At 37.5% G+C, this 26,206-nt stretch overlaps 2 protein-coding genes across 2 annotated transcripts in view; both read right to left on the reverse strand.

Annotated features, from left to right (window-relative positions):
• Nucleotides 1-291: 291 nt before the first annotated feature.
• On the reverse strand, nucleotides 292-12,040 carry pdcd4b (programmed cell death 4b). Its single transcript, XM_041982190.1, has 12 exons — nucleotides 11,947-12,040; nucleotides 11,398-11,493; nucleotides 10,810-11,127; nucleotides 5,079-5,173; nucleotides 4,586-4,699; nucleotides 4,257-4,478; nucleotides 2,921-3,018; nucleotides 2,148-2,262; nucleotides 1,802-1,909; nucleotides 1,311-1,421; nucleotides 1,074-1,213; nucleotides 292-975 (listed from the first exon to the last, which is right to left on the reverse strand). The coding sequence occupies exons 2-12, from the start codon at nucleotides 11,438-11,440 to the stop codon at nucleotides 915-917; spliced, it is 1,425 nt and encodes a 474-aa protein (XP_041838124.1). The 5' UTR covers nucleotides 11,441-11,493; nucleotides 11,947-12,040; the 3' UTR covers nucleotides 292-914.
• A 1,471-nt stretch (nucleotides 12,041-13,511) lies between these two features.
• Nucleotides 13,512-26,206, reverse strand: part of rbm20 (RNA binding motif protein 20) — a 50,348-nt gene continuing 37,653 nt past the window's right edge. The window contains exons 6-14 of the mRNA XM_041982150.1: nucleotides 22,598-22,744; nucleotides 21,993-22,124; nucleotides 21,837-21,916; nucleotides 20,971-21,661; nucleotides 20,797-20,883; nucleotides 20,117-20,702; nucleotides 19,798-19,863; nucleotides 16,666-16,787; nucleotides 13,512-14,612 (exon numbers count right to left, since the gene is read on the reverse strand). Of these exons, the coding sequence (XP_041838084.1) occupies nucleotides 14,544-14,612; nucleotides 16,666-16,787; nucleotides 19,798-19,863; nucleotides 20,117-20,702; nucleotides 20,797-20,883; nucleotides 20,971-21,661; nucleotides 21,837-21,916; nucleotides 21,993-22,124; nucleotides 22,598-22,744 (1,980 nt within the window). The 3' untranslated portion in view covers nucleotides 13,512-14,543. The remainder of the gene's footprint in view (nucleotides 14,613-16,665; nucleotides 16,788-19,797; nucleotides 19,864-20,116; nucleotides 20,703-20,796; nucleotides 20,884-20,970; nucleotides 21,662-21,836; nucleotides 21,917-21,992; nucleotides 22,125-22,597; nucleotides 22,745-26,206) is intronic.

Raw genomic sequence — 26,206 nt, forward strand, 5'->3', positions numbered from 1 at the left:
TGAGAAAGTGTTTGTGTATATTTGGCTTCAGAGCATGAGAGCAAAAGAAGAAAGGTGGGAGTTCGCTTTAAGTGTTGCTGTTGTTGTTTTATGCTGTGTAAAGTAGGAGACATTAGCCAGGAATTACATGTTAATGGTCAGTTTGTTTAGTATGAGCAACTGCTTGTTTGAATATTTATTAATTTTTGCATCTATAATTTTGCATTATTGGTTTCAGTAGCCACTCCCTTTCAGTGCTCTGAGTTGTAACCATGGTATGTACTGTGTTAGTATTCATACTCAAAAAACAGACAGCTTTAATAGTGATTTAATGAACAAACGAGGAGTGAAACTGGTGTATTTTGCTCCCCAAATACAAAAATAAAAACTCTACACCACTTTAGGTAGTTATCTGACTGGTAACTGTTTTTACTTTGTCATAAAATACCTTGAAACGACATCTTTGTTTGATTTAGCATGTAAAAGGGAAAAAAGTAAAACACAGCATTCAAAACAGCAGCTTGTAAAAAAAAAAAAAGAGCTAGTATTGTATTAAACCAACATTCTCCCTTTATTTTCACACTTCTTATAAAGCTCTTAACACAAACCAGTTATCTCCGACAAACAGCTTTTTGGAAAACACAAAGGAGTGGCAGTGGAACCAGAAAATAAAATACTGTACAAAACAACATGGAATGGCTGACACAGAGGTGTGGCACTTCACGGGATAGCTTATGTAAATGTTTATATAGAAACACTTCGTAGAAAGTGATCTACTTCAGTTTCAGTCAAAAGTGCAGTTATTTTTAACCCCACCTCAATTTCAGAATTTTACTGTCAGAAGGGAGAAAACTTAACTATTCTGAAAAATATGCAAATAGAAAAGTAGTTCCATCCTCTTCTTTCCAGGAATTCTGGTACAGAAGAAGGTCTCCTCAGTATCGCTCAAGTTTGACGACATCAGCGTCTCCCTCGCTGAAAAACCTCTTCTGCTTCCTGACAAACAGATAAACAACATCATTAATAAACAGGGACACACTTCCAGACATCAGTGTACTGTAATGGTGTGCATCTATGAAAATAAGTGCACGCACCAGGAGGGACACTGATCTCTTAACTTCACACCAATGATCCCCACGCTGAAGCTCTTTTCAACAAATTGCTTCAGGATACAGTATGCACGAGGGACATCAATGTTTATTTCAGCAATGTCCATGTAAACTCTTTCATAGCCCTAAAAAAAGAGAGTAAAGGTATAATATTTAAACCAAACAACCTACTGTGGTGAAATTAGATGTAGTGCTCATTTCAAACAGCAGGTGGCACCTTACCCTTCTCATTTGGTCCACCGTGATAATGGAGGACAGGGAGAGAGACTTGAGTAGCTGCAGAACCATTTTCAGTGTTTTCTCCCCATTGGACTCCAGCGCCATCACAATTGCCTTAGGAAAGTACCACAGACATTTGCAGTTTTACATCCACCAGCAAGTATAGTATAGTATATGTTGCTTGCTATAGAAAATGGTCATTTTACTTATGGCTTTAGTCCTTAAATTAAATATCATTAGCCTCATGGTATCAAGTTTTTAAAGTTTTATAAGCAACTGTGACAGTGTTCAGAAAGTAGAATAACACCGACATCACAATTTGGCCAAAATATGACACTGGCAATTATACTATGAGGCTAATAATAATGCTGTTTCAATAGCACGAAAATTATTCTGTAATATTTCACCTTTCATGCATTAAGTGTGTTTGCCACTCCTGCTTTTGTATTTCAGTTTGATTCTTTACCCCTGTTTAAATTAAAGTGTGTATTTACCTCATAGACAAACTCATGGTGGAAGTGGGGAACCTCCAGATCTCTGAGGCATCTCTCAGCCTCCTTGCTGTCTCCAGATAGGATGTACTCCTTCAGCAGCAGGTTCATCTGGTACAACAGGAAATCCATAATGACAATGATTAGCTTAAAGCAGTTCACTTGCAGTCTTAAATAAGTATTTAAAAAAGGAATAATCAATCATAATGAAGAGGAAATTCTTAGATTTGTCACAAAAATGTGCCATTAACAATACAGATAACACTGCAACTGTTAACTGCATTGCCAAACAGAAAGAAGGAACTCCTTAAAGAATTAGCATGGTGTTAATTCTGCTCATGGGATGTACCTCTTTAATGAGCTGTGTGACTGGTCTCTGGCCCCCTCCTGTTCCCCAATGGTTGTCTATGCGAAGCCCTCCCATACTCATCTTTAGCAGCACCGCTGCTCGGTCTAGTGCTGCCCTGGGGATTGGGGGAAAAAACAACACATGGACACATGCAAAGTTTAAGTTGACTAGATAATATTTTACTCGTCCCAAAGGAAAATAATATAACAGGTGAGAAGTTAATTTCCCCGTGACTGACTCAGTGTATAAACTTTTTTTTTTAAGTTTAAGCAACTTTTGTTATCAACATTGCTGGATGTCTTGAAAGGACCATAGACATGTTAGAAGTGGTGGGAACAGTAATGGTGGCACTGCCCCCAGTAAGGACACTAACTGGATTGTTGAGTGACATTTTAAAGCCTCAAGTTTGGATTTTGGATGTTGCCAGTGACTATGTTTGAGCTTGAAGGGGAAAAAAGTTAGCTTATCCTTGCTTTCAGTATCAGGATGTTTACACGAACATTTCAAAGCTATAAACTCCCCTTTAGAATTTGCTGGTTTAAATTTGAATTTATTCTTTCATATATGAAGGCAATCTGGTCTTAAGGTGTCATCATTAAAGCCCATACCATGTGACTACTACCACCATGCTTCACAGATGTGATAATTCTTCAGCTGTAATTCAGAGTTTTACTTGCAAATGTAAATATTCTAATTTATACAAGAAAAATTCAATCTTTGTGTTCATCATAACATGTTTACCAGTCACAACTATGTCACCAAAAACCACATACCTCGCATATTCACAGTCAACTTTGCCTTTGTAGCCCTCAATGTAGCTCTTGGACAATATTTGGTCGCTAACAGCACGTGCAATGAACTGCCCAACCAGCTGAAAGAAAAACATCTGTTAATGTAAACAATCCAAAACACATTACAAGGCATCATTTGTAGAAAACACAGTTTATTAACAATCTGATTCACTCACACTCCCTTTGTCAGTCTGTTATTCTGTCTTCTAAATCATCAAGTAAAATTAATGTGAGTCATCAATACTTTGTGTAAAAAAAGTGTCAGGAACTACACTCTGCCACAAAACCCATACACATGACAAGGTAGCAATTTTTACTTTTATAGTTCGAAGGCCCCATGAAAACAGTGACAGTACAGATGACTGACATTGGCCTCTGGGGCACGTGTGTCTTTGTTTACAGTAGTATGAGTATGTGTTTTAGGGAAACGAAAGAGCTGGCTTTGCTTTTCTGGTCTCCACAAAGCCTGAACTCACTGCTGCTCATTGTTCCTGTACAGACAAGAGGCAGCTACATCTCGTCAGACCCGTCACTGTGGCTAGACTGGCAGGCATATGGGTAGAAAAGAAGTGTGTGAAACTGAGGAATACTGTGTGAAAGAGCAGAGGGAGGGAATGGGGGAAGGGCAGAATCATAATGCCCCTTTAAATCCACTGAGAATGGAGTGGGACACAAATGACCGATGAGACCAAATCAGATGGTTGAAGGAGGGGTGAGGGGGAAAGATGGCCAGTAGACCCATGAGTGTCCTTTGCTGAGCTTGCATTTTATGAGCGCAGACAGACAATAGCTGGCGATCTCATGTCTGTGCAGGCTGAAAAGGAAAGAGCTCAAATGCAAACACACAGCATACTGGCTCTCTCTCGCAAACACACACATTTAAGCATAGCGTTATTTCCCTCTGCTAACCCACACATTTAACCACAGCGTTATTCCCCTCTGCTAACCCACAAACTTAAAACGTCTCAAACAAAAACCAAACATGCAGCTGAATTTAAAGTGTTGTTCTATTATAAACAAGTGGGACCGACGGACATGAACAGCATTTTTTAGCAGATCAGTTAAAGTTCCACTGACTGAATTTTTATTAAAAACAAAACAAACAAAAAAACAAAAAAAAACAAAAAAAAAACCAGAAACACTGTAAGATGTGGACTTCATAAAGCTTTGTCGGTTTGTATACATTTAGGAAATAGTAACAACACTTTCTGATATGTTTTATTTAAAAAATCCTTATCTCCCTACAATTTATGGACATTCTAGGATGATATCATCAAACAGATTCATAAGTAGGATAATTGCAAAGAAGCAGACTAACCTGGGGGGCTCCGGGTGTGTCCAGGACGAGATCCGGCAGCTCTCTGAGCAGTTTGTCAAATGAGTTTTCCATGTCGCTGTGGGTCAGAACAGAGCTGCACAGGTCGGCCAGCAGCCTGGAAGTGAGCTCCCGGTGACTAGCCTTGGCCTCCAGGGCCAAAGACACAGCCAGTGAGGGCACCTCGCTCCGCATGGGCCCCAGGTTCAGTTCTGCAAGCAGCTCCTATAAGTGGAAAAGGAAATCAGCTTGACATGGAAATCGTGATTATGACACAGATATATGTATTGACAGGTTGTTATTTACACAGAATGACACTCTGAAGCACTTACAGCTACTTCATTTGTGTCTCCATGTTCAAAGTACTCTTGCACTATAGGGGTGACTGTCTTCTCAAAGTCCCTCTCATCCAGCGGGGGGACCACAGTTTCGTACACACAGTTTTCCTGTCAAAAACACTAACATTAGATCCTGGTTTTGGAGACCCCATGAAGATTTCTGGGACAGAGAGCTTTATAAATTAAAAATTGAAAAAGTGAAAATGTCATTTTCTAACCTAAATAAATAAAACAATATATACATACACACAGCAAGCTGGCTTAACTGATGTCTGTAGGTAATGTCTCTTAACTTTGGATGTAATTAACAAATGCTGCTTGAATGTTCCTTTATGTGTTATGGGTAACCTTTAGTAACTAGCTGCAGATGATAGCAGTGTTGCTGGCAGTTATGGAAAACCTATGCTGTGCTCTGATGACACAACCAAGCAGCAGCATGTAATATGACACTAGCAATAATGACAGCCATCAACATTACAGTTATTACCTGATCTTCATCATAGTTGGGGTCTTTCTCATCTACCTCTACTGGTCCATAAACTTCACCAGACCTGCCCCACACACCTTTTCCTCCTGCCCCACCTGAAACAACAGTCAGAGATAATGTTAGACGAGTGGGAGAGATCACAAGTGATCTAGGTTAACTGCTCCTCATATCTTACTAACCTGAAACAAAAGATGTTCTGTTATAAAAACAGAGAATTAGGATGTCTTTACACCACACCTTTAAAAATAATCAAAAGAGCCTTTTCAAACCACATAAAACAAGAGGGTGAGATAATGAGGGCTCATAATGTCAAAGTTCCAAAGAGCTGACCTCATAGAGGGAAAAAAACTTAATATAATTGGGGTTTACATTTTATTTAGCATTTTTCCAACATTTGTCAACTTAAGCCTGGTACACACATAATGATATTTGGGCTGTTTTTGTCTCGATTTAGCCTCTTCCTGACCTTGGACGGCAAACGCCCGATCATCGTGAGATTTTCCTGTCCAATCATCATTTAGTCTGTGGTGTTACGAGCAGATTTGTACCGATAATCTGCTTCAAAACGGGTCGTAGCCGACAATTGGGAACACTGAACATGTTTAATATTTCAGTGCCTATTTCTGAAGAACGCCGAAGACTCGTGCATTCTGACTGTGTGGGTGGTGACGTAGAACGTAATGTAGCCAATCAGAGAGCGAGCTGACTGGGGAGCAAGGAAGTAAACAAAGTCCGTGTTCATGCCGTCTCCAGTCTTGTTTTTTTCAGTTCTGGCTTTTTCTGTTAACAATAGTCCCGAGACCACCATGATTCACCCATCCTATATATCCCCATTCCATGCTGTGTGTTGTGGTTTTCGATTGTTACTATGTTTCTTCTTTGTTTTTTTGCCGGTTGTTGCTATGGTTCTTCTTCTACGTTTCAACGTTTGTCCGGCTCGGAGGACTAGATTGTATTTGAGTTACTTGACAGCATCGTCATGTGTATGCTGTTCCGTGATTACGCTTTCAGAGCACACCACACACAGTACGATCATAACTGATTTTTTATCTTCACGTGTGAGGTCTCAACCAGATAGGAAATCTCACGAGATTAAAAAAATCGTTATGTGGGTACCAGGCTATAAATCTTGGGAATAACCTGTAAAGCGGGATACACACATAAAGATTATCAGGCTGTTCTGATTTTCCTCCTTCCCGACAAGGACTGCAAATGCCCAATTATCTTAAGTCTTATAAGATTATCATATCAGATTATCATTTGGTCTGAGCTGTTAAGAGCAAATTTGTCCTGACAATCGGTTTCGAAACTGGTCGTGGCCGACAATGGGAAGCATTGAACATGTTCAATATTTACGACCAAATATCTTTACGTGTGTGGGGAAAGCCGACGAGTCCTGAGTGTTGACTGTTTGGATTGTGATGTGGAACGGAATGTAGCCAATCAGAGAGCGAGCTGGCTGGGGAGCAAGGAAGGATATAAAGTCCATGTTCACGTCGTCTCCAGTCTGTTATTTTATTTATTCATTCATTTATTTTTCAGTTCTGGATTTTCCTGTTAATAATAGTCGCAAGACCACCATCATTACTGTTCAGAAATGAACACTGCTTTATTCACCTTGTGCATTCCTATCGTGCACCCTCACCGCGGGTCCCTTTAAGATTCTGCGTTCACAGTTTCATCCAATGCCTGTGCATAGGTTCATGAGGGGGCCTGCAGGGGGTGCACGTGAACAGCGGATGGATTCCCTGATCATCCAATCACAAGCCTGCATTCCCGTCACAGTGAATCAGCCTGCAGACCTAAGGGCTCCTCTGATGCTGTTCGTTCAGTATTATGAACAGTTTTTTGTTTCATAATAATGCTTCAAGCTGTTAATAAGTTTCCTTGTGTGCCTTCATGCGTCCAATGAACGTAAGTTTCACGGTTTAATGTGAACATGTTGCTTTGAGGTCGGACTGTATATAGTTAGCTGCAGGCTAATGATTAGCATCCCTTGTGTATGGCATTCCACTCGGTTGTTAGTGTAGCTGCGAGAGCTATCCGCTCTGTTTCATAGAAATGTTTAAGTCCGTTCAGAAATAATATTATATGCTTATATTTGGTTTACTTGCAGTAAGATGTAGGTGAAGTACATGTTACGTTTTCACCGTGTATTGCGCACCGGACATTTGTGCCATTCATGGCCAGTGTGTCAGTCGTAGCCGCTTATTATGTATGTTCGTATTCTGGAGCATATTAGTCCTTGACCTGCACTCGTCAGAGTTACGTTCATGCACCTTATTTCCTTATTTACTGTGGGTGATTGGTGATTATTTTATTTCTCTGTATTATAATTTAATTCAGCTTGTTATTCCTGCGAAGTATTTGCACAACTGATTAGTTATTTTAGACTGATTAGTTATTTCTCATTAGTGGTGTGATTCTCTTGTAGATAATGCTGCACAATTTATCTCCAGTTGTTTATTTGTGCAAAACCCAATTAATGTACATTTATTCTTTTATTTCATTTGTACAGATACCATGATTGGCAATACATGTTCAATAAATAACATTAAGACCCGATCCCCGACATCGATCAAGTCCTTACCCGACTACCTGTAGTGATTACTGATATCTGAACCAACCCATCAATACAGTCCTTTCTGCTCATCACCCTTAATCATCATCAAAACAATTACTTCATTACGTACATCCTCTGCAATGCTGGGTGTTGTGTTTTCCGGTTGTTGCTATGTTTCTTCTTCTTCGTTTTTGTTTGATCACGCAAGATTTCTGGCTGGAGGACTAGATTCTAGATCAGTTGCGGCACATTATCGTTGTGTGTGTTGTTCTAACCCTATCACCAACTCATTACAGTTTTTAATTCACCGTAAGCTCAAAATATGTACAACATTATCATCATGGAGGATAAAGTACTGTGTGTAATTGTTCAGTTTTCAACTGTGGGCACAGTACGTGGTGACTTAGCCAGGAACAACAAGTTAACAAAAAGGAAAATTTATTTAAAAAAAAAAAAAAAAAAAAAAGATTCATTTAAAGCTCAAATTGAATCTGCCAATAATCATCTCCCTGACATTAAAAAAACAACTAAATTTGTAGATTAAATAGAAACTTTAACATTTTTTAATTTGCATTGCTACAATAAATAACAATAATGATAATAGTCCTGTTATATTGATAATTTTTAATCTGTATGTGTAACCCAAACTAATCCCAATGGACAATAATTTCAATCCCCATAGCAAAAATATTGTGTTATAATCCCTCTAAGTGAGACACCAACATGTAAACAGTGCTTTTCTTTGCTCAGGCCTCTTACTGCCTCATCTTTCCTGTTATCCTCATGGTAAACACATGTAAAGTGAGTTTTCACACATACCTACTGCATTCTGTACGAATGACTGAATCAGGCTCTTGTGTTAAAAAAAACAAAAACAAAAAAACAGTATATTGTGCTTAAATGTAATGCTCCCCTTATAAACAACAAGTCATGCTACAGTAGCTTCTAATATTCAGCTCAGACTGCATCTTATGTGTAGATGCAAACAACAAACACTGAGTGGTCTTAGGTCAGCACCAGCAGATTGCAGACAGTTTAAGAAGCCCAGCACCAAAGCAGCTTGTAAACATGCTTTAAAACCCCCATTAGTCCCACCCAGTATGTGGAAATCACTATATTTAGTTCATCCCACATAGTGAGAATCCATCCTGTTTCTGCATTATGGCAACTGGTTTGAAGGTTTTCCCTTCACTTGATATTCTGTGCACGCATTGCAAGTGCCTCTCAAAACTACAATGCATTAAGTTTTGATGCATGAGAGCTCAAAGTTTAAATTACTGGCTTTCATTGGTCCAGCAGTCCTGTTATGTAACCATAAAAGAAAATAAGACTCTGTGCCAAGACAAACTAGACATGCCCTAGTTCTACTGCCCACGGGAAGAGCAAATTGCCTGAACTGTACTGCAGTCTGAAAGGAACATGCAGTACATATGAAAACTGCCTGGTTACATCACTGAATGAAGACCTGTAGCGAGAAACAAATAAAAGATTGGAAAATGTTCTCACAGTCAAATCTGACCTGATTTTACTTGTGTGAGACTGTAAAAGGTAACAGGCAAAGACCCACCAGGTCAGAGGAGCAAACCTCTCAAAGAAACTGGATAACTTATAAAAAGAAAATACATCCATCTATAGCTATCACTACCCTGCACACAAGATCATCTCCCTTTGACAACACAAAAACTAATAAATTAAACCAATATTAAAAATTCCACACAATTACTTCACACTCGATATCCACTGAAATCAATGTTCTTCTGTTTGCTGATGATACAGCTTTTATATAACTTATCTGAGGTCATTAAAGTAGTGGAAAGAGAATTAATACAGATAAAAAGTTGGTTTGATTCAAATAATTTATAACTAAAACTCAGTAAAACTCACTATATGATATTTTCTAACAGAAACACTGACACAGGCGTTCACATCAACATAGAAGGTATTAAAATCAAGGGAGTCAAAAAAAAACTGATTTCTAGTGGTGATTTTGGATGAAAAGTTTGAAAGAAAATTTGGGAAAAAAAACTGGAAGCACACATAGAAAATATAAAAGTGAAAATGACAATGAGTTATATAAAGTGAAAGACTTGTTAAATGACCATGCGCTGTTGATGTTGTATAATAGTCTGATCGTTCCATATCCCACCTACAATACTGAAGTCTGGGGAAGCGCTGGTAAAACAATCATACAATCAGTTTTCATTTTACAAAAGAGAGCCATTAGAGTCATTAGTAGGAAACTGTATAAAGAGCCGACGAATCCTTTATTTTGCACATTAACTGTTAAAAATGTAAGAATTAGTGGAATGTTGCATTTTACAAATGATGTTCAAATGATGATTTAAAAGGCACAGAGATATTAAAAAAATAATAATAAAATAGGAAAAAACTAAGAGAACACTGTTTCAGTGAAAATGTGAATTAACTTGAATAAAGAAAACTAAACAAGAAAAACTAGAGTTGTCTTTATTATAGAAAAAAAAACTGCAATAAAAAACTTGAAGAACTGTATTAGTTTAGTGGCATGTTTCCACCAGTAAGCCGAGTTCTTGGATGCATTGCAGGACTTGAATAAAATGTGATTTTTTTACAGCGATATATTATGATATATTGAATATATGCTAACATTGTTGTTAATGAAAATTTAAAATATTCTAAAGAGACAAGTTTTTTTTTCTTCTTTTTGCTCTTTTCCATTACTTCAGTTTATTTGCTTTCTATTAATTTTATTTTGTGTAATTGGCTTTTACTTCTCAGTATGCTGAAAATGAAATAAAAAAAAAAATTATTTTACCTAAATAAAAACAAAAGTTGTAGACTAAAACATGAATATAACATGAAATCCTTTGTGTTAGTATCACTAATAAAATCAAATTGTTGTACAATATGCAAAATGCTGGCAGTAATTGTATTTATTCTGTTATGGAAATTTCCAGATAAGCTTTGCTGAACAGATGGCAAGACAAGGGAGGAGCACATAAAGGGTATGAGCTGTTCAAGATCAACTGACCATTTGTTTCCAGACTAATTGGTTTATGGCTTGTCACTGGAAAGCCATCATGTAGGGACAACAGCAAGAATTAAAGTGATGCTCTGGGATGTAAACATCTCTGTCATTAATCTGATTATTTTTTATCTCTCTCATAGCTTTAAAAAAAATCCTCTTACCTTTCTTTGGAAGGCCTCTGCCTTTCCCCAGCCGGGACTTTCGGTCCAGCAGCTTGCTCTTGGGACTGGTGGGTGCTGCAGAAGTTCCTCTAGCTACATCCCCATTGTCACTAAGGGAGTCCCCCCTGCCAGAGTCCCTGGAGGAGTTCTTTCTCAGCCTCCGTTTAGCCTTTGCCTTGAGACGTGCTTCATGGATGTTGTTGCTGGATGAGGTTAACCAATTGCCATTGATCTCATTGTTGATATTTTTATTTGAGACAGCTAATCCGCCATTGTCTTCCTCACCAGAAATGAAGGAATCACTGAGGTCCTCCGCCTCTGTTGAATAACAAAGTCAGATGAGTGCAATCTTACAATAACAGTAAACACAGCAAGTAAAATTTGTGTGCAAAGCATTTACACTTTCAGCAAAGCATAACTCAATTTCATCGTCAACCACAAACTACAGCGTGAGTAGCAGAATTAAAACCAGTTGCTGGTGCACGGAAGTAAATAAGCCACTTCCACATGAAAAAGCCCCACTGACACACATCCGATCCAGCTGACGAAGCATTTAAACAGCAGCGTGTGTATGTGGCTTTTACTCACCAACAGGGTTTGCGTTCAGCCAAGCTTCGCAATCAGCTGCCATTTTTACAGTAGAAAAGAGCTTTTCCAGCAGAAACGCGGAAAAACAGAATATACCTGCAACGTCGAAAGGAGAAAGTATAAGAAATAAAATTAAAAAGAAATGGGCAGGCGTAACATGTTCAGACATGCTACAAGCCAACGGCTCTCCTTCTCCTTTTCATTCACTCATACAGTTAATAAACAATGGCTGACATGAGCTATAATGGTCCCTGACAACAGAAGCAACGGTTTAAAAAACTAAACTTTATCTTATAAAACATATAGATGACTACTGCTCGGATATAGATAACTATCGCGTTCAAATCTTAAATAGCTGTTTCCTATGCATCGCTAAAGTATCTTTTTATGAAGCCCAAACGTTAGAAAATTATAGTGCGAAGGCTCAATGTACATCCGTTAATTTAATCGACGGAACCGTGAAATGCCGAATACTGACGCATAAACATGCACCTCTATACCCCCTACACAGTTTTATCAGATAACTCGGTAAAAAGTGAAAACACCAACCGTCTTTTGCACCCAAGCTTCAAACTCTAACACGAACACAGTTGTTATTGTTTTACCCCCCCAACAACGCAGTCACGTACACTAATGTTTCTCTTTTTTGATTGGCTGAGGGAAGGTGGGTTTTTAACAGAGAACCAATGAAAATGCACCACGGAAATTTCTTCTCGCAAGTTCTATGTGGTTTGTGTTACATTATGAAGTGCTGCCCCTTATCGATGAAATTATTGAACTGCTGATATGCCCATTTTTAACTCTTGGATGTAGATGCAAATATTTAAAACATTACTTAATAAAATTTGAGATATTTTAATAACTGTGACAAATATTAACGATTATAATATTTGTGAATGTATTATAATGTGATAATTTGGCAAAAAAGTATGTTAACTTTCCTGAACATATGGTTAATGACAGGCAGACTGAAAATATGAGTTAATTAAGTAATTAAAAAAAGGGACAGTTATTTTAGCTTTACAAAAGAGTTAAGTTTTATAGTATATTTTCTTGTATAGGAAGTTTCACTAAAAGTGTAAACAGCCCTTTTATGCACCACGATGCAATCTTTCATCATCTCTCTGCAACATTTCATAGTTGACCTGCTACAATATTTACTCTTATGAAAAAAAGACTTTACTAAGACTTTATTGAAAACACATTTCCCAAAGTAGACATACAGTATGATGTAAGCAGGGTGGATAGATCTGTGATCTCTTACATGAAAAAAAGAAAGTAAAAGTAAAGATGATGATATTCAAACTTAAGTGAGCATACCTGTAATTTGAGTCTTATAATGCTGTTGTAAAATTAACTGGGTACACCAGAGCCTTTTCGGTTTTGAACATATGAGTTTTGCATGTCTGCAACATGACTCCACATCATGTGGATAAAAGCTGCCACAGGAACAAAAAAAAAATCTGATTAGAAAATTCTACAAAACTGAAAAAAAACTACAGGAAGATCAGAAACTGGCTGAAAGTCAATAAAATTTTATATGTTTAGCTATAAATTAGAGCAAAACTGGGGAAAAACCCTGCTTGCTTTTTCTCCCACAAATGTTCAAGATAAGAACTGCCAAACCACAACAAAAATTGAAATTGATGAATACTGGAAGCACATTATTTGATCAGATGAGCAGTGTATTATAGTAAATGCATAATGCTGACAGTATACTGTCAGGAATATGCTTTATAAAGCATGTGTGAGTTTTATGTTTTGGAATTAAATGACTGCAAACAGTGTTGAGAACATAATTGTAGATTGTGATGGAAACGCTTAAGGCTGTGTGCTGATGTTTTTGCCTCACCACTTGGAGGAGCTCTTTTACAACAGTCCTAGTACATAAAAAGATGAGTATTGGGTACTCTATCTTCCCTTGTTTCGTATTCAAAGAATATATTTACCACATACAAAAGTTATTATTAAAATAAAAACATAATGTTTAACAAAAGAATGAAATAAATTCTGATTTCTTTAATGGGAGGCAGGTACTTTGACTCAACTGCAACTTTTATTTATTTTTTCTGCATCAAAAAATTCATATGAAAACTTCATCCCTGAAAACGACACTATTACTGATGTCACAGGATCAATATTCACAGTATACAAAAACAGTCTGGTTTCAGTAACAGGTCACTGTAACATGAAACTCTTCATGTTTACCTGATTAACAAGTGGTCCAGTTAAAGGCCTTGGTGTTTAAGGTATTTAAGGTACATATGATTTAACATATGTGTTTTGAATTAATTCTAACTAAAACAATGATTTTTGCATAGTTTCAGCATTATTAATAATAATGATTTATGGTTAAATTTGACAGATGCTGTTATGTGTAGTGACATAGAGGATGAGAGTAAAATAGATGGTGCCTGAAAGTCACAGATATAAATAATTTATAAGTAATAATTTACACAATGAAATCCTTTCAACAAGAACAACAAACCTGAGAATCTACCTCAGTTTTCTTTTCTTTAACTGAGAAAAAATACTTTGATCCTGAGAACTTGGGCTGTGACAAAATGCAAACAAACTTTTGACAAAAATTGACAACATTTGCACAGTTTTTAGAGCTAACATAAAAAAGTGAGCAAACATTACCAAATATCATGCTTCCTACTTTCCATTTGTTTTTTCCATCAGCATGCACTTTTCTTAACTTGTGGCACATTCTTATAATAAAACATATTCAAGTGATTTTGTGGCTGTATTACCATTTTTTTTTTTTTTTTTGTGGGGGATACTATATGAATAACACTTGAAATAAAACCCAAAAAATGGGCCAACATAAGCCCAAACTCCAAAAGTCATAATTGCGAATGCACCCAAAATTAAATAAATAAATTTATCTTAAAGTAAATCTGTAAGAAAAATGATACATACAAAAATTTAGTTAAAACATTCTGGCCTCACTTTACATTTCACTTCAGTTATGTACAAAATTGAAACATTTAGGACCTGATTGTATTCCCTGTCTTTACACAGTCCGCAAATTTAAGCTCCTGTGTCATGTTGTCTATGCTGTAGTTTTACACAAACTACATGCAAACACAAATCCTTCCATGGCTCTTTGCCGTGCTGGAGGTGAAAAGGTTAATCCGCTGTCACTGTGCAGCCGAGGGTTCAGCCAGTGCATCTGACAGACTTTCTTCTGCCAGCTGGGACAAATATTTCTGTTGAAAGAAAAACAGCCAAATTTACAGTCCATCGTATATTTAAGTTTGTAGAAATACTTCACATTAGGCCAGTTGTTCTCAAGATGGGGGTCCAGACCCCCATGGGCATTGTAAAAAAAAAAAAAAAAAAGCCAACATTTATCAAATAAATTTGGGATTTAACTAGGGCTGTGAAAATGAATGCATTAATGCTAAGAGATTAATCTGTGAAATTAGTATGTTTATTCTTTTAACACATTAGTGCATAAACAACACATTTTCTACTCATGCCATATCAAAAATTCTAATTATGCATGATCTCCACAAGAGAAGTAGATTTTGGGCATGTAGGTGCTTGTTTATACAATGAATCCAATCCACCAAAAACCACTTCATCCTCCTTAGTGATGAAGTTTTTGATATTTTTCAAAACTTACCTTTAGCATTTTTTATCACCTGGTGTCCAGAAACAAAGTTGATATAGGTGCTATTTTAAAAATCTGAATTTATCACCTACTGATGGGAGTCAGTAAAAACGAGAAAACGAGGAATCTCAAGTCTTAAAAAAAAACAAGTAAATGACTTTGTAAGGGTATTGTACAACACGATCACATGATGTATCTGGAGTCTTGGTCATTAAATGATGATTAAAAAAGTAAAAATCTAATTTGAGCAGATCAGAAGAAGAAAGGCGGAATCGGCCTGATCAGACCACATGAGCTAACCAATCAGTGCAGAGTAGGCTTTTCAGTGGGGGTTGACTGCCTAGCTTCAGGTTTTACAGGTGCACATAAACATTTAGAACCTACTGTGTGCTGTTCGATGGGAACTTTAAACACTCTAACAGCACTGCATCAGCACTGTCCACAGCCATTTGGTCAGTCTTTTCCAACACCAGTATGTTTGTACCTAACATTTGCAGGGCTATTTGCTAAAAATAACATAGTAATATAATATGATTACTGTAAAGAGTCAAAGTAAAAAGCACACTGTTTCAACAAGTGTCACATTTTAATATGTAACATTTTTAACAACTAGCCCGGATATGAAAACTTCAGTACCTGCTGCCAAATTTCTCGCTTGCAAACTGCCTCAATATTTCAGATCAGTAAAATGAAGCATGACTCTGTGGACTAAAGCAATACAGACTAAAATAAAGCAAACTTATAAAAACTAGAAATCACACACACACACACACACACACACACACACACACACATACACAGAGCTTTGATGGATAGCACAAGTGTTCAAATAGTTTTTTTCCTCTTGGAATGTAATCCGTTGAATGTGAACAAATCACGCTCCTCTCGTTTGCTTCAGCTGTGCTGCTGAGGACGAACGTAATGCAAGATGGCTTGGTGCTGACTGGCCAATAACAGGAAACTTTATACAGTTTATATGCACTGTGGGTGTTCGTGTGCTTATGTGAATATGTTAGGGTTTTTCTGTTCTTTTGGTTATTTTTTATTTAAAAAAAAAATATAGTTTCAAAGAATGTAAACAGTTAAATGTCTTGTTTTGTTCAAAGATATATATAATGATTATTTCAATAATTTAATCTCAAATGTAATGAGGTTTGTCTTCAAAACTCTGTTGTCAAATTAATTACTGAGAGTATTTTTGCAGGATTAGCATGCTTGGTGCCCACAAAAGTCAGTCAAATTACACAATGCTACGCTAACAATAATACTTTTCAGAGTAGAGCAGCTCATCCACCAATAAAGAGATCAGTGGTTGGATCCTCAACTCTCCAGTTATTGCATGCAGTTTGCCTGGGAAAGACTAAACTCTAAACCTCCACTGTATCATCAGTGTGTCGGTGTGTGTGTGTGTGTATGCGAGACAGCAAAAATGCATTGTATGTATATGATTCAAAAGGGTTTTATGAGATAATATTACTTGCTGAGATGGTTTTAGTAACTAATTAAGTTCATTTTTATTGCACTGCCCAAAGTCCTAATTTGACTAATTTAGCCAGAAAAGAAAAGAAGGAAAAGAAAACTCATTTGGTATGTATTTTCTGAATTTGTCAATGATAACTGTCTCAGTAAGCCCAATGTGTGTGTACCTGGAGGTTTCTGTAGTGAACGGTGCTGCGGCAATGAGTGGTCTTTGCAGTGTCCTCACTAGTGTAGAAGATTCCGCAGAGTTTACAGTAGAAACCCGTCCTCGGCACAATAAACTCCACTCCTGTTGGACAATGAAAGCAAAAATCTGAATTTAGCCTCAGATCATCAAATAACAGAGTTAATAAAAAGGCTTCAGATGATTTAGAATTGAGCAGCACACACAGTATTTTGTTGTAATTATGAGACAAATGTTGCTGTAATGCATAAGAATTTAAATGAGTTATTTGTCAAACAAAGATTGTTGCCGGTATTTTTAGAAAAAATTATTTTAACTAAGTCTTTTAAATTCTATAAGAATTCAGAGTTCAGTAATGATAAACATGCATTGCTAGAAAAGCTGTTGCTAATAACTTACATTTTGCAGTTTTGTTTAGAGGAAAATGTGAATAAAACACCCCCCCCCCCCCCCCCCCCAAAAAAATGTCTTATCATAATAATAAAACCAATTTAAATCCATACTATCCATAAATCCATAGTATTTTGGAATGTTCCTTTTTTTCTACAAGTCGCAATGAATATTAGTTATTGTTCTGTTGTTATTGTTATTACAGCTGTGATTATCGTCATCATTTCTATCATATAATAAACTAATGCACTGTGCATGGTGCTGATATATTTCCATGGCTGGCTTTGATGTAATTGTTATTATTATTATTGTTATCATTATTACCATTGATTTGACTGCAATAAGAGTATAACCATAGATATGTATCTGTAATTAGATTTAATTATCTGTCTGTAAGTCTATGTATCACCTGTCCTCATAATTCATTTTATTATCAGTTTTTTTCCTTATCATATTACTTTGTTGTTGCTAATGAAAACAGGAATCATTCTTTAACATCTCCACCACAAATATGGGCAATTTTACTGTCATCAAAATCCTAAATCATCATTGACTACTGTAACGCCCTCCTCACTGGACTCCCCATCAAAATCATCAACAGACATCAAATTATTCTGAACTTAGCCGCCTGAATTATCACCTTCACCACATCGACTGACCACATCAACCCATTTCTCATCCAACTTCACTGACTCCTGGTTCAGTACTGCATCCACTACAAAAACCTCTTCCTACATACAAAGATCTATGACCTCCTCCAAGAATACAGCCCCACCCACACCCTCTGCGCAACCTTTGCTGGAGTATTAACCATCCCCACATCACGCCTTGGTATCATGGGTGCCCAAGTCTTCACCTGCTTGGCACCCAGACTATAGGACTCCCATAAGACAGTCAGACACCATCACATCAAATAAAATGTCATTATTATTATTATTATTATTATTATTATTATTATTATTATTATTAGTGGTATTATTATTATTATTATTATTATTATTATTATTATTATTATTATTATTATTATTAGTGGTAGTAGTAGTAGTAGTATTAGTATTATTATTACTATTAAGACTTGGCTCACGTCACAACAAACTGAAATGTTAAGAGTTTCTCTGGTACTCTTCTAATTTTGCATGAGAAGAATATCAACTTTTTACCTTTACTACGCTGTTTGACCACACATTCAATAATCTGTATACCCCCATTACCTCTCCTAATTGACTGGGCCCAGTAAATATTACTAAACCAGAAACTAGCACAATTATCAAACAAACAGGAACCTTTATTTACTATTATTTCCCTTCATCAACAGAAAATATGCAGTGTTTCATATTTCCTCTACTCTATTTATGTTTAACTTATTTTTTATTTAATTGTCATTTAAATATATGTGCTACATATAAATTATGAACAACCACAACTTAAGATTATTATAAAGAGAGGATGAATGTTGGACACTCGGAGGAAGAAAAGCTTAAAAAACCCAGAAGCTGTGACATACAGGATTATGGAAGTTTCTAGGTAAATTAATATGTAACCAAATAAATATATTGAACTATTGATAAAGAATGAGACAATATCTTTATACTGTAGCTTTAAAGTGGATTTAACAACATATTTATGGCTGTCAGCATTTCCAAATGTCTTTGGGCACCACACCAAACCCCACATCAATAGACTGCATACTGCATATATGCTGCATATATAGAGCACAACAACTGTTTATGACTAAAAACCAATGTATGTGTGTGTGAGAATAGATGTAGAAACATTTTTCAGGACTTTGTAAAATCTAGATTTGGTTAAAAGGCATAGTGTAATGTAGATTGTTATAATTTATGAATAAAATAATAAAACATCAAGACACTGATGAATCAGGGCTGTATGTTTAAGACATGCTCTCAGTGACCCAGTTTGCTGTGGACACACAGACACACACAGACTTGGTACATCACACAACTAAAATAGACACTCAGAGTGTGCCCTTGTGTGCGTGCGCTGTTGTTTTTTTGTCCTTACACTGCAGTGTAGATTACAAAAGAGTCCATATAGCAGGCCCAACACCGGCCATGTGCTCAGCTGTGTCATCTAACCCTGACAATGATAAACATCTCTCCAGGGTGCATTTCACAACCTGCTCACAGAAATAGGTCTGCAAGGAGCCCAGCCATTCCACTCAATTAGATTGCTAATGCAACAGGTTGTCTGTCTATTTAATAATGGTTTACAATAATGCTTTGGCTTCAGGAGAGAGTGCACAGGATCAAGCGTTTAACTTTTGCACTCAACAAATGTTTATCAGCTGGTTTCACACATATGTTACATCTATGAATAAAAGAACCTTTGCAACAGAGAGTTGGATGATCACACTTAGATCCCAGAGCTGGATTTATTCCAGTGGCCCTGCAGCCATGAGGTATTATCATGAAGCACTAGACAATCAGGGTAACATCAGGTTTTGCTGCCAGCGCTGGGCATTTTTACTCTGGCAGACATAACTACTGAAACAAAATTCAAACTCTGAAGCAGACACCAAAGTATCAAACAATATCCCTGTCTTAGCTTAGACTTTTATAGACTTTTCACACATGATATGATGCAAAGATTAAGTTAAATTGGGGAAACTGTGAAAACCTTTTATTCTAAATGGTTGGAAAATCACATAACTGGGTTTAATCCAGCCAATGAAATTTGATGCAGCATTAAAAAGTTTCATGCTTACCCAAAGGGATGCTGTGTTCACTGACAGCTTTTTGCTGCTCCAGACATGGCGAGGGAGCCTCAATCTCTACAGAAGCATCTATAAAAATAGAAAAGTTGTGATAGAAAATCTCCAGAGCACCTCTGTAAAATGCAGTCCGTGTGAAACTTATTAAGGCTGTAGTTAAACAGAAGTAACAGAAGAAATAAAGTAAATTGAAACAGCTATGAAAAAAATAGTACTGGTTTACTGATCACTTGTTATATATATATAAAACACAAAAACAGCATGTTTTATCTAATGTATTTCTAATTTCAGTGGCAAACATTTATAAAAGTACCTTTTTTCAGAATGGCATCCTTCTGTTGAACTACAGTATTGATTGTTTCCATGACCTGCTCTTCTTTTTGAGTTTTACTTTCTTCTGATAAACAAATGTGATTTTCCATGGCTTCTTCTGGTGGCTTGCTGTGGCACATTGCATTTGTGTCTTCTAAGCACGTCTCTTCCAGGGCAGTCTTGAACTCCTCACTTGGGAAGTCACTGAGGTCGGTGACTGGCAACTCAGAAGTCACCGGGTTTGTTTTCTGGTCTTCGGGACTCGATGTAGTCGCCCTATCACCTGTTTTTTCATTTACAGATGTTGCTGCCTGACCTCCTTCATCCCCACAAGACCTCTGCTCAGATTTCTCCCTAGATGTCTCCTGCACCTCCGAAGATGACAATGCTGCTGATCCATGCTCGACTACTGTTTCTTCCACTGCAGACTCTTTAGGGCAGGATGCAAACTCCTCTAGCTCAGGTAGGTCTGGCTCAATAATGGAGTCATCTTCTCCTCCTACTTCATCTACGGTGACCAGTTCTTCCATGTTCTTAGGGTACCAACACTCTTCATCAGTTTCTTCACCCTTCTCCCACTCCTTCTCCTTTGCAAATTGATGAAAAGAAGAGTTGAAAATATATTTTTTATTAAACTTTTAGCAGCCTGAAGTGTCTTAAAGAGGGTATGAACATACTTACAGTGCCTCTATCTTTACTACATTCTGCAGTCTCTTTCGGCTTAATGCTGTGTTCAGGGGAAACAGATTTTTCTTTTGACAGTCGATTCTGTAAAACCAAGGAAAACATTTGTTGCCATAAATATGTGGCAAATGTAAATCAGATCTGTACAATAAGTCTATAAAAGACACTCACAGTATGTTCAGTGTTATTCTCTCTTGTGTGTTTCTCTGCAGCCGTGTGCCGCCTGCTGTGTTTTTTGCTCCTGCCTGGTGAACTCTGCCTCTTGTCTTCTGGTGTTCTGGATGATGGCTCCTCATTAATGTCAAACTCAGAATGTCTCGACCGAACGTGGTAGTCGCTGCCGTCCCTCCTCTTTGACTTTGTGTCGTGCCGCTGGTGCGAAGGTCTGACCGGCCTCTCTGACTTATACACTTGTTGCATGAAGAAATCCTCTTCCATGTTCCTGTAGGAATTGAAGGATGAGCCTTGAGGGCTGCCTCGTGGGTGCCGGTCTCTGTGGCTCCTCATTGCCTCCCCTCCTCCTCGTTCATCTGCAGATCGCAAGCTGAGATGATCTGAATGTTTCTGGTAGTTCTTCCGGCGCCCTTCAGCTGCCCGTCCATTGGGCCGAACATCATCTACGCTGCTTCCATTTCTCCAAGGATCATCACGCTCCCTTTCTTCCTCACCTCTTCTTGGGTGGGATGACCAATCCCAAGAGCCCCGGTGGGGGCCCAGGCCATTGCTGCTTCTCTCTGGACCCCTGCAGGGACCCCCTTGGGGGCTGTGGGCAGAGCTGCATGATGTAAAACTGGGGCTGTGGGAATGAGGACTAAGAGAGCGGCTAATTGGGCTGCGGGAGCGTGCCCTCTCTGGGATGTAGCTGCAGAGAAATGATAAAGCAGATCACAGCATGGATTCAGTTTTGAATCTTTAAAATAAATATATATTACACTGATTAAAATTAAGCAGCAATTTTGAACATTTTCAAATAATTAGCTTTTCTCTTCTGCACAAAAACTAGCAACAGCGGCAAAAAGAAGGAAAAGCAGCCTCACTGTTCAAGTTCTTGCATCTCATCCCTTTCCCGTTGTGAGGTTATATCCTGGATGATGGACTGAACATCTTTTCCTGGTTTCTACACAGAAGAGACACTCAAGTTTAAGTGTCAAACATCCTAAAAACCTGCCACCTACTCTGTCCTTTGGTTTTACCTTTAGCTGCAGCTCCTTGTACCGTTTAGACATCCGTATGAGAAGTTTCTGATTGTTGATCATAGCTGGAGTCAGTTGGTAGTACTGAACCATGGCCTGAGCTGCTTCAACATATGCCATCTCCAGAAATGCCTGAAGAGTTAACAGAAAGTTTCTTGTTAACAATAATCCAACTCAGACAGCTTCTGTCTTTAAGGCTGATTTGCTCAAGCATAGTTCACATTCACACATGCAAACAGACCTTTGAGGATGTCACTCAACGTATCACATTTAATTACAACTATAAATCATCAGAACAGATGATTTAGTTGCCAAAACCAATATCACAATTTTAGTATGAATGCTTTAAACTCGATAGGGGTGATATCAATGTTGCAGAACTGTCAAATGAAACTGTTGTATATAATTGAGCTGTCATGTACTAGTAGTTAAACATTAGGAATGTTATGACAACGTTCATGGTTATGCAAAACAGCTGCAACAGAAAAAAGATATCGGATATGCAGCTGTACATGCACAAGGAAAAATATTGCACAGATTGCTTGTTGGCCAAGTATGTAATCAAACTGCTCATTATAATGATAATAAAAAGCAAATAACTGTACCTGATGAGTTGATCGCATCAGGATGTAATTAGTGACTTTGCCAAAGGGTATTCCCAGGTTAATGACATCATTCTCAGTGCAGGTGCCTTCAGGCAGGTTGCAGATGTGTACAACACGGCCTGGAGAGGCTTTTCTGGGTGCAAATGGCTGAAGAAAAAAAAATTACAATCTCTAATCATATAACATGTTTTAAACTTTCAACTCATCAACACAAACCTACTGGAGATCTGAAAAAAATACTCGCTAAAGCGAGTCAATGACTCTGAAGCCAATTTATCAGCAGACTTATCAACTTAAACCAACAAAAATTAAATTAACTTCATCCTGTGTATAATGCTATTAAACACCACCTGCAGCTGTAAGATTCAGGGTGCAAAACTGTTAGCCTCAGCTGCTGGTCAAAGAATTTAACTGAATGGGAAAAGCAAAGAGCCAGAGAGTATACATTTTATCTGGATACAAAACAACAAAAAGGTATAATTCATAATTATAAAAAAAGACAAAATATTGTATTTGTGTGATGTTTCCATCTGTGTAGCCAATCATAGACACTGTTGAGTGTCTACGCAGCATTATCTTACAGGATGCCATCTATTAATAGCACCTTTCCAGCACTGCAGCAGCGATAATGAAAGTTTTCTTGTTTGGATTTAGAGACTTGTCAGCTGATGAGGGCCAGACATTTCACACATTTGACCTGACTCTCTTTTCAGGCAGCCAAGAATAGTGACTTATATTTGTCTTTCACCCTTTTTAATCAGAAAGGAGTATGGATAATTGAGGCTTCTCTTGCTTACTATTTTATGAGCTCTATTTATCCTCTTATCTGTCTTTGTGACTATATCTTTTCCCAAAGCAAAATCTAAATAACCTTTTGTTTTCCACAGTCTTTACTCTTCTGATTTCCATGGACCCTTGTATTGGTTAACTTTTTCAGTCACTTTCACTACTCCCTACTAAATGCTAGAACTTGTGAAGGAAATGGAAATGCCACATTCAACATCCCACTAGCTGGTAGACATCATGGACAAAGCGGTTGTAAATTACGCTTGTTAAATCAAGGGGTCTTATTTCTATAACCGTTGTGCTACAGCTGCAGCTTTCGCATCGCCCCTCCTCTTCTTCTCCAGCCGACAAACCTGACAGACAGTTCCATGTGCAAGACAGGGTCCACGGTCCTAATTCTACTTAATTCCAGCAGCCAGAGTCTCTGGTTTTACAGGGAATTTGTTCAGGCAAAATCCAACAACAACACTAACTTTATTTCCTTGAACTGTTAAATGTATATAAAGAACAAAGAGGAAAACATTTTTGCCATTTTAAAGTCACCGAACAATGTGCATTGGTATAAACTGAAGGACAAGTATTATAATGTAAAGCGTTAATGATCCATTGTTCAGTTTTGTATTGCTGTTTATTGACGAATCTTTTAATAAACTGAATTATTACATTTTCTCTAATATTTGCTCTTTGCTCATGACACATCTCTTTAACATTCTTAACATCATATATTTAAATAAGTTTTGTTATCGGGTCAACCGATCTCCAATTACTGGATCTATGTCACAACTTAACAGTTTCTAGCCAGTAAAATGGCATAAACAGCTTCAGATGTGAGAGTGATAATTCTATTAACAGCACCATACCAGCACCACCTCCCACAGAATACATAAAGGTCAGTGCAGGTGGGGCCCAATAAACAGATCCAGGAATAGGCTGTTTATTTCCTTGGAATATTAAAGAGAACAAGAGTCTTAGTGGTTGCTCACATCTGTCACTAATGTCCAGTCTGTGATATACTGTTTGTGATTAAAACCTCAAACAGTCTGACCGTAGTGTTACAGTCGCAGTCAAGGTTGGGTCTGGTTTAGAACAGTAGCTGTTGCGTCACTACGTGATTATAGGGGTCAACCTCACACACTGTCAGGTAAGGGCCTCTTTACAGAGAATTTATATATATATATGTATATATATATATATATATATATATATATATATACAGACACACACATACATCTTATTGTGGCAGCCTACATACAGTTTACAGACATCAAATGTGAAGCTTTACCTGCTTCAGTGTAAGTTTCACACTGTTGTTTGACACACGCATCACTGTGACCTTGCTAACTTGGGTCATAAGGTGTAGCTGATGACAAACATTTCACACAGGGCTTCTGCCTGATATTAACAGGAATCTCTCCTCTGAACACTTCTACAACCTCCACATTGGAAGATCCAGGGACACGGTCAATTTGGTTTTACAGTTTCTGCCTACGTACACATACAGACTGCTTGCACACACACTCCTCAGATCACTTTACCAATCTCTCACTGGTCTGAAACTTTATACTGCTGTCTGGAGGTGTGACCCAGGGGTCTTTAGGTCTGAGGCACCCAACAGCGGTTAGCTGTAATCCTGTGTTTATTGCTGATCAAGTTCTGTGGCAAGAGGCTACTGTGGTTCTTGAAGCTGGACCGCTGGATACACCAATGTCAACTAAACATGCCTGTATATGTCTGTATGTATGTGCCCGGACATATATGTGTTAACTTATTCATGCAGGGTGCTGGTAAATGTTTACTTTGAGTTTGATCACAGTTGGTTGAAATCTTAATTTTGTTACCACAATTTTTTTTTTCTCTAGCCCCATCACCCCCCCCCCCCCCCCCCCCACACACACACACACACACACACACAAAAGTACAGTAAATTAAACATTTTCCTGTGCAGTTACAAAAAGTTCAAATATTGCATGTTGTGTGTGTGTGCATACATGTGTGTGACTGTGATCTCTCTGTTCAAAAGAAGTCTTTCAAAGCCATAAAACCCCACATGTCCTGCTCAGACAGGTGTGTGTTTATTGCGACTAACATTAGCTCATGTAGCGCAACCTATAAATATTTTCACACTGATACCATAAAATCCTTTGTCAATAACCATCCAGCGAAACAAATGACTTATGTCACAAAGTTCAGGCTCCTGTTAAACTGATTCTCCTGGCTATAACAAAAAGAGCAAATTAATGAACCAAAACGTCACCACATGTGAGAGGGTGCTCTAAGTTTGAAAAGGATGCCATTCAAACAAAATGGCGTCTGAAACAGGATTGGCCTCACTGTCATTTAGTCACTTTCACTCAGAGCTTTATCACAGTTGTGAAATTTTATTTTACATTTCATGATGTTTTTTCCCCTTATAGTCCAATTTTATCTACATAAATGGAAGTTCTGCTTATCTATATTTTCTATATGTAAGAACTGTACTCGTTACTGATGATAAACCAAATCTGACTTTAAAGACTTTCCATTCAACATATGTCTAACATGTGTCCTCAGCACTTTAAGCTGCAAGTTAAGCCACTCATTATTTGTGTCCTTGAAAAAGTTTAGTTAAAATGAGTTAATTTCTCTTTTAAAAAAAGTCAGAGTAATGTTAAGGGAAAGGTCTCTCTGGTAGTGGTGTAGTACAGCGTTAAATAGTTAGCTTTATCAAAGGGATGCTACCACCAGATGCACACAGTAGTTTGAGAAAACTACAACAAAATAAAACAGATCAATGAATGAAATAAAGACGTATGTTATACTAATCTACATCTATGTGCTCTGAAA

Source organism: Melanotaenia boesemani, chromosome 4 (genome assembly GCF_017639745.1).
Source record: "Melanotaenia boesemani isolate fMelBoe1 chromosome 4, fMelBoe1.pri, whole genome shotgun sequence".
NCBI lineage: Eukaryota > Metazoa > Chordata > Actinopteri > Atheriniformes > Melanotaeniidae > Melanotaenia > Melanotaenia boesemani.